The sequence below is a fragment of the Polypterus senegalus genome, chromosome 8 (genome assembly GCF_016835505.1).
Source record: "Polypterus senegalus isolate Bchr_013 chromosome 8, ASM1683550v1, whole genome shotgun sequence".
In the NCBI taxonomy this organism is placed as follows: domain Eukaryota; kingdom Metazoa; phylum Chordata; class Cladistia; order Polypteriformes; family Polypteridae; genus Polypterus; species Polypterus senegalus.
Genome location: NC_053161.1, coordinates 161,971,665 through 161,986,653, shown reverse-complemented (window position 1 = coordinate 161,986,653; position 14,989 = coordinate 161,971,665). Strand labels below are relative to the sequence as shown.

Below are 14,989 nucleotides of genomic sequence, written 5' to 3'. Positions count from 1 at the left end.
TTTAACCATTAGTCAAATATAACATAAGTAAACACAAAATGCATCCATCCTCTTCCGCTTATCCGAGGTCGGGTCGCGGGGGCAGCAGCTTAAGCAGAAAGGCCCAGACTTCCCTCTCCCGGCCACTTCTTCCAGCTCTTCGGGAGAATCCCAAAGGCGTTCCCAGGCCAGCCGGAGACATAGTCCCTCCAGCGTGTCCTGGGTCTTCCCGGGGCCTCCTCCCGGTTGGACGTGCCTGGAACACCTCACCAGGGAGGCATCCAGGAGGCATCCTGATCAGATGCCCGAGCCACCTCATCTGACTCCTCTCGATGCGGAGGAGCAGCGGCTCTACTCTGAGCCCCTCCCGGATGACTGAGCTTCTCACCCTATCTTTAAGGGAAAGCCCAGACACCCTGTGGAGGAAACTCATTTCAGCCGCTTGTATTCGCGATCTCGTTCTTTCGGTCACTACCCATAGCTCATGACCATAGGTGAGGGTAGGAGCGTAGATCGAATGGTAAATTGAGAGCTTTGCCTTACGGCTCAGCTCCTTTTTCACCACGACAGACCGATGCAGAGCCCGCATCACTGCGGATGCCGCACCGATCCGCCTGTCGATCTCACGCTCCATTCTTCCCTCACTCGTGAACAAGACCCCGAGATACTTAACTCCTCCACTTGGGGCAGGATCTCTCCCCAACCCTGAGAGGACACTCCACCCTTTTCCGGCTGAGTACCATGCTCTCGGATTTGGAGGTGCTGATTCTCATCCCAGCCGCTTCACACTCAGCTGCGAACCGATCCAGAGAGAGCTGAAGATCACGGCCTGATGAAGCAAACAGGACAACATCATCTGCAAAAGCAGTGACCCAATCCTGAGTCCACCAAACCGGACCCCTTCAACACCCTGGCTGCGCCTAGAAATTCTGTCCATAAAGTTATGAACAGAATGGTGACAAAGGGCAGCCCTGGCGGAGTCCAACTCTCACTGGAAGCGGGCTCGACTTACTGCGGCAATGCGGACCAAGCTCTGACACGGTTGTACAGAGACCGAACAGCTCTTATCAGGGGTCCGGTACCCCATACTCCCGGAGCACCCCCACAGGATTCCCGAGGGACACGGTGAATGCCTTTTCCAAGTCCACAAAACACATGTAGACCGGTCGGGCAAACTCCCATGCACCCTCAGAACTCTGCTAAGGGTGAAGAGCTGGTCCACTGTTCCGACCAGGGCCGAAAACCACACTGTTCCTCCTGAATCCGAGGTTCGACTATCCGACGGACCCTCCTCTCCAGAACCCCGAATAGACTTTTCCAGGGAGGCTGAGGGTGTGATCCCTCTATAGTTGGAACACACCCTCCGGTCCCCTTTTAAAGAGGGGACCACCACCCCGGTCTGCCAATCCAGAGGCACTGTCCCGATGTCCATGCGATGTTGCAGAGGCGTGTCAACCAAGACAGTCCTACAACATCCAGAGCCTTAAGGAACTCCGGTATCTCATCCACCCCGGGCCCTGCCACCAAGGAGTTTTTGACCACCTCGGTGACTTCAGTCCCAGAGATGGGAGAGCCCACCTCAGAGTCCCCAGGCTCTGCTTCCTCATTGGAAGGCATGTTAGTGGGATTGAGGAGGTCTTGAAGTACTCCTCCCACCGACCCTAACGTCGAAGTGAGGTCAGCAGCGCACCATCCCCACCATATACGGTGTTGACACTGCACTGCTTCCCCTCCTGAGACGCGGACGGTGGACCAGAATCTCCTCGAAGCCGTCCAAAGTCGTTCTCCATGGCCTCCAAACTCCTCCCATGCCCGAGTTTTGCCTCAGCAACAACCGAAGCCGCGTTCGCTTGGCCTGCGGTACCTATCAGCTGCCTCCAGAGACCCACAGGACAAAAAGTCCTATAGGACTCCTTCTTCAGCTTGACGGCATCCCTCACGCGGTGTCCACCAACGGGTTGGGGATTGCCGCCACGACAGGCACCGACCACCTTGCGGCCACAGCTCCGGTCAGCCGCCTCAACAATAGAGGCACGGAACATGGCCCATTGGACTCAATGTCCCCACCTCCCTCGGGACGTGGTTGAAGTTCTGCGGAGGTGGGAGTTGAAGCTACTTCTGACAGGGGACTCTGCCAGCCGTTCCCAGCAGACCCTCACAACACGTTTGGGCCTACCAGGTCTGACCGCATCTTCCCCACCATCGAAGCCAACTCACCACCAGGTGGTGATCAGTTGACAGCTCCGCCCCTCTCTTCACCCGAGTGTCCAAGACATATGGCCGCAAGTCCGACGACACGACCACAAAGTCGATCATCGACCTGAGGCCTAGGGTGTCCTGGTGCCAAGTGCACATATGAACACCCTTATGCTTGAACATGGTGTTCGTTATGGACAATCCGTGGCGAGCACAGAAGTCCAATAACAAAACACCCTGGGTTCAGATCGGGGCCATTCCTCCCAATCACGCCCTTCCAGGTCTCACTGTCATTGCCCACGTGAGCATTGAAGTCTCCCAGCAAAACGAGGGAATCCCCAGAAGGTATGCCCTCTAGCAACCCTCCAGAGACTCCAAAAGGGTGGATACTCCAAACTGCTGTTGGCATACGCACAAACAACAGTCAGGACCCTTCCCCCCCACCCGAAGGCGGAGGGAGGCCACCCTCTCGTCCACCGGGGTAAACCCCAATGCACAGGCTCCAGTGGGGGCAATAAGTATGCACACACCTGCTCGGCGCCTCTCACGGGGCAACTCCAGAGTGGTAGAGAGTCCAGCCCCTCTCAAGGAGATTGGTTCCAGAGTCCAAGCTGTGCGTCGAGGTGAGTCCGACTATATCTAGCCGGAACCTCTTGACCTCACGCACTAGCTCAGGCTCCTTCCCCTTCAGAGAGGTGACATTCCACGTCCCAACTCACACTGCACCCAACCTCCATGGCCCCTCCCATAGGTGGTGAGCCCATGGGGAGTAAACACAAAATGCAGTTTTTAAATGATGGTTTTTATTATTTAGGGAGAAAAAAAAATCCAAACCTACATGGCCCTGTGTGAAAAAGTAATTGCCCCTTGTTCAAAATAACCTAATTGTGGTGTATCACACCTGAGTTCAATTTCCGTAGCCACCCCCAGGCCTGATTACTGCCACACCTGTTTCAATCAAGAAATCACTTAAATAGGAGCTGCCTGACACAGAGAAGTAGACCAAAAGCACCTCAAACGCTAGACATCATGCCAAGATCCAAAGAAATTCAGGAACAAATGAGAACAGAAGTCATTGAGATCTATCAGTCTGGTAAAGGTTATAAAGCCATTTCTAAAGCTTTGGGACTCCAGCGAACCACAGTGAGAGCCATTATCCACAAATGGCAAAAACATGGAACAGTGGTGAACCTTCCCAGGAGTGGCCGGCCGACCAAAATTACCCCAAGAGCGCAGAGATGACTCATCCGAGAGGTCACAAAAGACCCCAGGACAACGTCTAAAGAACTGCAGGCCTCACTTGCCTCAATTAAGGTCAGTGTTCACGACTCCACCATAAGAAAGAGACGGGGCAAAAATGGCCTGCATGGCAGATTTCCAAAGCGCAAACCACTGTTAGGCAAAAAGAACATTAGGGCTCGTCTCAATTTTGCTAAGAAACATCTCAATGATTGCCAAGACTTTTGGGAAAATACCTTGTGGACTGATATGACACAAGTTGAACTTTTTGGAAGGCAAATGTCCCGTTACATCTGGCGTAAAAGGAACACAGCATTTCAGAAAAAGAACATCATACCAACAGTAAAATATGGTGGTGGTAGTGTGATGGTCTGGGGTTGTTTTGCTGCTTCAGGACCTGGAAGGCTTGCTGTGATAGATGGAACCATGAATTCTACTGTCTACCAAAAATCCTGAAGGAGAATGTCCGCCATCTGTTCATCAACTCAAGCTGAAGCGATCTTGGGTGCTGCAACAGGACAATGACCCAAAACACACCAGCAAATCCACCTCTGAATGGCTGAAGAAAAACAAAATGAAGACTTTGGAGTGGCCTAGTCAAAGTCCTGACCTGAATCCAATTGAGATGCTATGGCATGACCTTAAAACGGCGGTTCATGCTAGAAAACCCTCAAATAAAGCTGAATTACAACAATTCTGCAAAGATGCGTGGGCCAAAATTCCTCCAGAGCGCTGTAAAAGACTCATTGGAAGTTATCGCAAGCGCTTGATTGCAGTTATTGCTGCTAAGGGTGGCCCAACCAGTTATTAGGTTCAGGGGCAATTACTTTTTCACACAGGGCCATGTAGGTTTGGATTTTCTTTTCTCCCTAAATAATAAAAACCATCATTTAAAAACTTCATTTTGTGTTTACTTGTGTTATATTTGACTAATGGTTAAATGTGTTTGATGATCAGAAACATTTTGTGTGACAAACGTGCAAAAAAATAAGAAATCAGGAAGGGGGCAAATAGTTTTTCACACCACTGTAATTAGCAGTGAAAACTGGCCACCGATTAGGAAAAGAGTCAGAATGAAAACCTGCAGCCACTGCGGCCCTCCAGGCCCAGAGTTTGCCACCCCTGTCCTAATGTGTAGAAAAAAAAATCTTTATAATGTATGGTCGGCTATCTAGCAGGACACTAACAGATGATGAAAAGCTGGACTTAGCCTGTGTTATTGTATGCAGCAAGAGGCCTTTTAAAATCAGGATCCATGAGTATTACACCAATCTGTTATCATCTAGTTGTGATTATTTGCTGTATGGGGTCTGTTACGGATCTGAACAACTAAATGGTTCTTTATGGAACCTTCACATGGTTGGATCTTTTGGAAACCAAATATGGCTCTCCAATGGCATTGCTCTAAACCAGGGGTCCTCAGTCCCGGTCCTGGAGGGCCGCAGTGGCTGCAGGTTTTTGCTCCAACCCAATTGCTTAATAAGCAGCACTTATTGCTCAAGTAACACTTCTGCTTCACTTTAGTTGTCTCGCTCCTTAAGATTTGGAACGCTTATTGCTTATTTTAGTCTTAAACTGCTGTAGTCTTGGTCTTTAATAACATGTAAATGACAAAAGAGAGCAGCATTTCTCCATTTAGCTTGTCACCATTGACACCTGTGTGTATGTATAATGCACGATTGGGTTTAATTAAACACTTGGAAGGAAAGTGAAGAGAAAAAAGTGAAGTACTGAGAATTACTCCTCCATTTTAGCCTTCAAATCGTTTGGATGACATCTTTAGAAAGGGGAAGAAAATCGAGGATATGAGAATGACCGGACATAGCCGAGTTAAAGCACTAACAAGCCATGAAATTAAATTATTGGCAAGAATTGCTTTCTAATTAAGCAACCAGGTTAGAACAAAAAACTGTAGCCACTGCGGCCCTCCAGGACTGTGATTGAGGACCCCCGCTCTAAACTCTAGAACTACTCTGCAACCTTTATTGTTAAAGAGTGTAGATCAATGGGTCAACCAGCACCACCGTCGACGTTTGGTCCTCTGCCAGGGAAGGAGTCATTCAGATGAGTTTTCTTTGTGGTTTTTAAATCAGGGATAAATTGAAAAATATGCATATCAAAATTAAAGATTAACATTTAAATAATTTCCATACTACTGGTTTGTGTCCAACGAGCGGTTGCTGGCAGAGTCTCAAATGAAGCACATTACGTGCATTGTGAGGGAGCGTCAGTTACTGCGCCGTGGTCATGTGGCACGATTCCCAGAGGATGATCTGCCTCACAGGATCTTCATTGTTGAGGACCTGAGTGGCAGGACCAGGGCAAGGGGATGCCCATGTAATACCTGGCTGTGGCAGGTCATTTTCAGGATGGTGCGACTGGACCACGTGTCTGCCATAGGGGGGGTTGCCAACCAGGATCCTGAGCTGTTTCGTCATGTGGTGGGTGCAGCAACGTGCTGTACCCGTGCCTGCTCCCTGACCTGACCTAAAAAGACCTTAGATATAGCAACAATAAAGAAGATCAGGAAGGGGTTAAATACATTTTCACATATACTCTATAGGTACAAGAAACAATCGTGCATTAACCAGTATGGTTGGGTACCGAGTGACTTTATGACCTTTGCCTCACGATGGTCATGCAGAGGTGCCACGTCTACTACTGCCATTTGAAGTCTGAGGGTTGCAGAGCATCACTCCATGTTTATTAATTTGGAACCTTTCCGCTGTTGAAGTGAATGCTGAGCAATGTCTTGTGTGCCAATGCCACGATATGAGAAATACATTACAGATCGAGAAATGAAGCCCAAACCAATATATTAATGACATCCAGCCTGGTGCAAAACTCTGAGCATTTCTCTTTAGCCAGGTGTTCAGAATACACAGCATGTCCTCAGCTAGATGACGGTGTCCAGCGGCAGGACGTGCTTCATGGAAATGTGCTCTTTTCTACAGTAGTTGCAGTCATACTAGAAACAATGCATATCCTTCATAAGGAACCATGGCAGAAATGGTAGAAAAGCGAGGATGGATGGATAATATGCCACAGGGGCTGCACGGGCATCCCTGCCAGAAGAGGGGATGGTTCCTTACTCGGACAGGAGACTCCTAACAGACAAACAGGCATTCCTGCTGGGGACGAGAAAGCGATCAGACCCAGAAGAGAAGGCCAGATTGGATAGACGGACAGCCCACCAGAGCTGGTAGATGTTGCTGGGGACTTTTTACTCCCCCAGCATGTTTAATGGCAGCAGCCCTGGATATCAGTGCCCAGTATGGAACCAATACAGCATGCTGACAAGTGTAGTCCAGTAACATATCCCTGCTGGGGCCCCTGGGTGCCACAAGGGGGCATTGCAGGGAAATGAGCTCCCAAAAAAGGGACTTCTGTATGACCCGGAAGTACTTCCATTGGGCAGTGGCCCTGGTACTGGAAGTACTCCTATGTCCTTAATAAGTGGGATTGGACTCCCTTGTTCAGGTGATTCAGAGCTGGGAGGAAGGAAGGCAACACTCAACTGGAGGAGGGCAGTGCAATGGTGAGAGGAGCTGGAAGGAGAAGAGATGATCGCGGAGAAAGAGAGAGAGAGAGAGAGAGAAACCTGTGCTTGTGCCATTCTGAGGTATTGTGAGGACAAATTTGGTTAATAAACAATCCTTTATTTGAACTCACGACACTTGGTGTGTTCGTATTGGGATTTGGGGCTCACGGTTGGCCTGGTTTCCATCACAATAGATAAGATTGTGATGTCCATTTCGGCCGACGTAGCTTTCATGAGGGTGGGACGGTCGTTTAAACCCTCACCACCATCCTTGGTCCCATTCACTTTCTTTTGCCCAGTGCTACATGTGGATTAGGCTTTCTTCATACCAGTTTAGCACAATCATTGACCATCTCTCTCTCGATCGAAAGGTAAGCCAGAACAGACCACCAACCTAACAAGTCCGGAGACCTTACAACTGAAAAGGTGTCCAAACGTTTGTAAATGGCACGTGTTCGCTTTCAATTCTTCAAAATTTTAATTTTAATCAAATACAATGTGCATTAACATTTTAATAAAAAATGACTGTGTTTAAATAAGCCCGGTTGCTGTCCAAGATGTATTTACTTTTTTTTTTTTTTAATTATTATTTCAAATTTCAATAAAAGTTGTCATTTGGCCAAGGCTATCCAAACTTTTGTTTGGGACACTATTACATGTATACTAAATACAGATATATTTAGAGAGGTCTACCATTATTGCACCTTTTAATTCTTTTACAGCACTCCGCTCGCTACAGGCACCTTTAAAGATTCTTCTGCTTGTGGCCTTACAAGTCTTATTTATGTTTCTGAAATGTACAGACTCCATGAAAACTTAACAAACGTACTAAAAATCACCCAACTCACAGATCACCGTGTCACATACGGATCATTCGACTCCAATGGCACAGCTATAAAGCTGGCCTGTGACCTTTAGCCCAAGGTGCCTTGGCATCGGGTAGGCGTATAACTGACCTAAGTGTTCAGACATTGTGTTTTCATAAAGAAAATCCGTAACTAGTACCTCAATCCAAAAACAATAAACTCTGTGGATTAAAATAAGACGGGCCGGTCCTTCCAGTCATGACACCTTAACATGTTGTAATTTACGTACTGGACCCTAGTTTGTTTTCTTTCCTTCCTTTAACCTTTCACAATATGTACTTGGTTTTGACATTTTGATCATCATGGCAGTGTCATGACCAAAACAGAATTCTGAATGGCCATTTTGTCATGCGGTCTTAGAAAGGAATATGAAAGGACTAACGGCTGCTTCCACATTCTGTCAATGTGATTGGGTGGCATCCTGGAATGTGCTATTGGTGAAAAGTCCTCCATGGAGGAAGGTGGCACACCAGACAAATCATTGTGTGCTGGCATAAGTTTTAATGTAAATGTTTGTCTTGCATTATTGGGTTCTCATAGTTCTACTTACCGTATATCTTCCAATAGTAGCCCCGGCGTTTATTCAAAAAATTATTCGGACGGCCCGGCGTTTAAAAGAGACCGGCGGTTGTTGGAGACCGGCTATTATTCGCCTCACAGACGGAATGGTGATGGGTAAATGGGGTTCATTTGGCAGTAAAATACGGTATGGTATTTATATATTTATATCTCAGATCTGTCTAAGGCCTGAAACGGTCTTAACTGCAGCTGGGCTCTTCTTGCTTTCTGTACTGTTTTTGAGTAGGCTAATCATGGCGGCAGCTCCACCAAAGTTTTCTCCAAATATCAGACTAAATTCTCCCCCAAGTGCGAGTATTTCATCTGAAAGACTTAGGGAACGGTTGTTCATGGTGTAAAAACAGACGGTTTATCTCGACAAATTCAGGTTACTGACTGGTGTTGAGGCAAAGGTTTGAGGCACAGGATTTCGTCAGACAGAACAAATGAATTGCATGCTAAATGCACTTGTCATGGCGCAGTGGTAGCGCTGCTGCCTCGCAGTTAGGAGACCCGGGTTCGCTTCCCGGGTCCTCCCTGCGTGGAGTTTGCATGTTCTCCCCGTGTCTGCGTGGGTTTCCTCCGGGCGCTCCGGTTTCCTCCCACAATCCAAAGACATGCAGGTTAGGTGGTTTGGCGATTCTAAATTGGCCCTAGTGTGTGCTTGGTGTGTTTGTGTGTGTCCTGCGGTGGGTTGGCACCCTGCCCAGGATTGGTTCCTGCCTTGTGCCCTGTGTTGGCTGGGATTGGCTCCAGCAGACCCCCGTGACCCTGTATTCGGATTCAGCGGGTTAGAAAATGGATGGATGGATGGATGCACTTGTCAGTTTGCCACCATTACTACTCACGAGCACAGAAGTAAACTAATGTTTCAGTAGATAGACTACTCTGTTAAATCTTCAATTGGGGCATTCAGCTGGTATCTTGTCACTCTTTCAATTGTCACTTTGGGGATCCAAACGGAAACAAATGACTTATCAGCAGTTGTCAAACATGAGTAGCAACACCATCCAATATAAACAAAGGTCAGCTTTATAAAGTGATTTTCACATACATTCTCCAGTCATTAAATTATTAACAAGTCCCATTCCATAAACAATCAGGCTCACTCAGGATGAGTTTTTTTTCACTTTTTTAATCCATTTGTATCAATGACGTTAGAATGAGAGTTTGCAGCATAGCAACCCACAGCTGACCACCTGCAGGGGAGACAGCTTGGAAGACTCTGCAAAAACAAGGCTTCAAGATCCAAAGAGATCGACGCTGAGCTGCTGAAACACGTGCCGGCTAGCTTTGCAGGGTCTTTCATCACCCATCCTCCATTTCCCTGAATTCTCCAGTTGTGGGAAACATCCTATGTGGTCCCAGTGTCAAAGAAAGGGTGTTCCCGTGAACCCAGGAACTTCGTGCTCTATGAAGTAAGAGCAAATGGTCTGAAGATCTTGAACCACCTGGTTTCAGAATATTTGGATTTTCTGCAGTTTGCCTACCAGATGCATAGGATGCTCTCGTCTACATACTCCACAGAGCCAGCTCCCACTTGGACAAAGCTGGCACCACAGTCAGGATGATGTTCTTTGACTTTTCCAGGGCTTTTAGTGCCATCCTGCTTCATCAACCTGGGAAATAGCTTAAGGTGTTGAATCGTGATGCCCCCACAATCTCCTGGATCATGGAGAGCAACAGACAGCGGTTTGCGAGGCTGAGGGACTGCATACCAGAAGTGGTGGTTTGTAATACTGGAGCACCTTAGGGAACTGCCCTGTCAGCCTTCATGTTCATCCTCGGCACAACACACTTCAGATGACTCGTCCAACATAGGCTACATTAAAAATGGACCCTCACAAACATATGCAGTTTTTAATATCTGGAAAAAATTTGGAATTAACTTGCTTAGAGATCTGTATATAGACAACGTCATTGCATCCTATGAACAATTACATTCCAAATTTAACATTCCAGCTACAAATTTCTTTCACTATCTTCAAATCAGGAACTTTGTTAAACAGAACCTTCCAGATTTTCCTCATCTTGCACCCTCATCCACGCTGGAAAAATTATTGCTCAATTTCAAGGAGTTAGATTCCATCTCTACAATATATAAAATCCTTTTACAATCCCTTCCTTTCAAAGATCCAAGAGGACACTGGGAAAATGACCTCTCAATTAATATATCAGAAAAGGAGTGGAAAGTAGCAATGCAGAGAATTCACTCGAGCTCCATATGCGCAAAGCATACAATTATACAACTTAAAATTATATATCGAGCACATCTGTCTCGACTAAAACTCTCCAAAATGTTTCCAGGGCATGATCCAACCTGAGAAGGTTGCAACCAAGCCCCAGCCTCACTAGGTCACATGTTCTGGGCCTGCTCCAAATTAACATTATTCTGGACAAAAATTTTTAATTACCTCTCAGACAGTCTTGGACTCACAATCCCTCCTAACCCATTAACAGCTGTGTTTGGGGTTCTTCCAGAGGGTCTTAAAGTGGAGAAGGACAAACAAATTGTGATTGCATTCACTACACTGTTGGCACGTAGACTTATTCTGATAAACTGGAAGAACCCAAACTCTCCTCTTTTAAGTCAGTGGGAAACTGATGTGTTATATTATTTAAAATTGGAAAAATCAAATACTCAGAGGATCTGTGCAGACTTTTTTCAAAACATGGCAGGATCTAATCAGTAATATTTTGAAATGATTTTATAAAGCATAGAGAATTTGTTGATTTAGGTATTTTTACAAGCCTTAAATTTTACACCGTTTGGCTTGCTCTCTCTCTCTGGGGTGGGGATCGATCTGTTCTTAGCATAATTCTTTTTTTTGTAAAAACTTGATTGCTATGTATTGATTGTAATAAAATTAATAAATAATAATAAAAAATAAAAAAAAAAAATGGAGACAAGTGAGAGCACAGGAAAGTCATGGAGGACATTGTCTGGCGGGACCGAGTTTTTCAGGCACTGTGCGAAATGTACATTTGAAGTGGAGATTCAAAATCCTGTTTTTGTCTTTCCATCTTGCTTTCACTGCTCTAGCACTTGCTGTCCTTATTTGGATGATCGTCGATTGATCAATTAGCCCCAGCTTTTATCTTTATACCAAATGCAGAACCACCACCGGCTTGTCAAGCTAGTAACTGCTGTTATTACTGACAACAACATGGCGACGCATAGCCTGCAAGCTGGTGGTCCCTCTCAGATAATGACTCTGTGCGGAGGAGAGTATCAGTAAAATAATGGAATAGTGGAAAGGTTTACCAGTTCTCAGAATAAACTCCAGTAAACTGTCTGAAAAGCAACCAGAAAGATGTATATTATTTCCAAATGAAACTCCAACTACAAACAAATTCTGCATTTTCCTTTCTGCTAAATTTTAAAACAAATCATAAATGCAAACTACTGGCATCCTGACAAATACATAAACACCTATATAGAGTCTTCATTTTTTTTTTCTCAATAAAATATAAACAGACTACAAAATCAAGTAATATTTCACTTGTAGGTCCAATTTGCTATTGGGGTACCAAGTGGGTGTCTACCACTGTGTAAACTGTCTGCACCAAAGAGGTACAATTTATACAGAATAATTCTTTTGTACTTTCAGAACCAGACTTGAGGTGGTCAGTCACCGTGCTGCTTGTCCACACTTGCTGCATAGCCAGATTTTTCACCCATGGCCAGATTCTTGCGAATAAGCATTAGATGGCTAAGTCCATAATTTTGCAATGGCGTCGACCTGCAGTCTTCTAGTTTGCTGCAATATGGAGTCTGGCTGATGCATCTGGCCTCTTGATTAGAGCATTTCCCATGACTAGAACTATAGTTAGCCTATCCTTTCTGCTTTAAATGTTCCTCAGAGATTTACATCCAGAAGATGTCAGTTTGCTACGGAAGGTGGTACAGTTATTGCTAGCGCCAGTGTCCAATTAGTTTGAGTGGGCAAAAAATTCCTTCTGCATAACCTGTCTTTATCCAATGGACTTCTTACTCTTGCCAGGATTCTGAATGCGAAGTTACTGTGAACTGAAGACCCTTGGGCAAATACCCAGTACGGCAATTTTACTTAGTATGGATTCTTCTGTGACTCTGAAGGCCTCTACCATTAGAAAATAGTTTCTCAAATTCTGAGCAGTGATACACACCTATTTGGCATGATTTCTTACATGGTAAAGAAAATTCCGCCGATTAGTGAACCGTTTGCCACATTCTGAACAGCAATATGGTTTCTCTCCAGTGTGCACCCTTGCGTGACTTTGAAGATGGCTTGCCGTAGAACATAGTTTGCCACAGTCAGAACAACAATATGGCTTCTCTCCAGTATGAACTCTTATATGGGTCTGAAGACTGCTCTTGACAGAGAACCGTCTTCCGCATTCAGGACAGCAATATGGCTTCTCTCCAGTGTGAACTCTGCTGTGGATGTATAGATGGTAACGACTCGCCCATTGTTTACCACATTCAGAACACTGATATAGCTTTTCTCCAGTATGAATTCTGGCATGGGTTAGAAGATTGGTTTTATCAGCAAATAGTTTACCACATTCCATGCAGCAGTATGGTTTTTCTCCAGAGTGAATTCTTGCGTGCACCTGAAGATTGTATTTTTGAAAGAATCGTTTGCCACATTCAGAACAAGAATATGGCTTCTCTCCAGTGTGACGTCTCCTGTGACTCTGAAGATTGCTCTTATCAGAGAAGTGTTTGCCACATTCTGGACACGAGTATGGCTTTTCACCAGTGTGAATTCTGTTGTGTTTTTGAAGATCTCTACTCTCATAGAATTGTTTTCCACACTCAGAACAGCGATATGGCTTCTTTCTTGTATGGACTCTTGTGTGGCATTGAAGGTGACTTGCTTTCCTAAAACATTTGCCACATTCAGAACAGCAATATGGCTTCTCTCCAGTGTGAGTTCTTCCGTGGTTCCATAAAGTACTACTATGTGAGAATCGTTTGCCACACTCAGAACAACAAAATGGCTTCTCTCCAGTGTGAACTCTTGCGTGGCTCTTAAGGAGGCTCGGTTTCGAGAACAATTTGCCACATTCAGAACAACAGTGCGACTTGCGTCTCATAAAGCCGTTTGGTACACTTTTGAATTTAGAAATGTTCTTAAGGTTTTGTTGTTGCTCCTGACACACATCCAAAGGCACAACATTTGCACTTTTTACACAATATTCAGAAATGATAGAGTCTATCCTGGTTAGTTTCACGAAAGGCAAAAAACTGACCCCCAAAGAGGCTGGTATCAAATTCTCAGATCCAGACGTCGATATCTTCATATTTACCACAAGTGGAATTTGCTGTGGTCGCTGCTGAAGAGAAGCCTGAGTTAATGTGTGCCTGCTACGGTCCTCTGATCCTGTGATAAACAGATGCATAAGAAAATTAAAATTTAGAAATGCATCAGGTACCAAAAGGTACAAAACACACTCCTCTTTCGTTTGTTATACACATTTGCTTACTTATAGATAGGACTTGAAACGCAACAGTGAAATAATGAAGACTAATACATTTGTTGGGTTCTAATTCTATACTGTATATTCACTTCACTTTTCTATCCTACCTTTGGGGAAAAGTTCAAAATGGTTACGTATGTGTGTACCTTTGGTTAGGTGGTTTTGACTTCACTCAGCTTATTTAAAAGAGAGAGAGAGAGACACAAGAACTTTATTTGTCCCCAGGGAATAATTTGGCTTTTAGCTGAAGCTGTAGTCTCTTACACCCCCGAGTGCCCCGGTACCGTGCAGAGCAATTATTTAAAAATCTTTCACCATGACATATAGGTGAACTATGCCACAGATAGACAAGCAATACCTTGTTTCCAGTGACGGGTGTCGACTTTACACTCCTAGTGATCAAATTGTTACAATATTTATGGTTAACTTTTAATCTGGTATAAAATCATGTGTGGTTTCATAAACTGGCACAAAAAAGTAATTATTCTGTATAAGGAATACCCAAATGTTATACATCAATCAAAAAGTCCCCAACCAATAAATCTTAACCAATGCGATGAAACATCCCACTGGATGAGCAAACGTATAGGCTGAAAACTGGAAACAGCAGTACACTACTCTTCTGTTTTTTTGTGTGCTCTCACATATTACTTTACAAAACGACAGCAAAAATCTACAAGTGACACATAAGTACTTGGAGTAGGTTCTCCTGAACAAAACAAGTCCAAGCACATTATTGTACGATGCATCAATCATGAAATAGCCTCCAAATAAGGAGGTGGTGCAGGCCATCTTTGTCAAATACCACCTCACATTTCCGGTCATTCAGCAGGTCATACACTCGCAAAATTTACCATTGAATGGCAGTGACAATGATATGTAGATGCCCATTGTGGACCTCTACAGCTGGGCACCGCAACCTGGCACAGACAGACAGAGGTGCAACACCAAAGCGCACAGGACTTTTTTTTTTTTTATTTTACTTTCCCTTGTGGGAAATGCCTTCCTCATTCCCCACAAACAACACAGTCCCAAAAGCACACACACACACACACACACACACCACTCTCCTTTTCCTCTCTCTTTTTCTCTTTTACTCCACTAATCAAGCTTCGTCTCCATCCTCCTTTTATAAGGCACCTGG

At 45.1% G+C, this 14,989-nt stretch overlaps 1 protein-coding gene across 1 annotated transcript in view; it reads right to left on the bottom strand.

Moving 5' to 3' along the window:
• LOC120534659 (zinc finger protein 595-like) overlaps window positions 1-14,989 on the bottom strand; it is a 44,917-nt gene that overhangs the window by 15,771 nt on the left and 14,157 nt on the right. Inside the window, exon 3 of the mRNA XM_039762250.1 lies at window positions 12,530-13,748. Coding sequence (XP_039618184.1) covers window positions 12,530-13,748 — 1,219 coding nt within the window. The remainder of the gene's footprint in view (window positions 1-12,529; window positions 13,749-14,989) is intronic.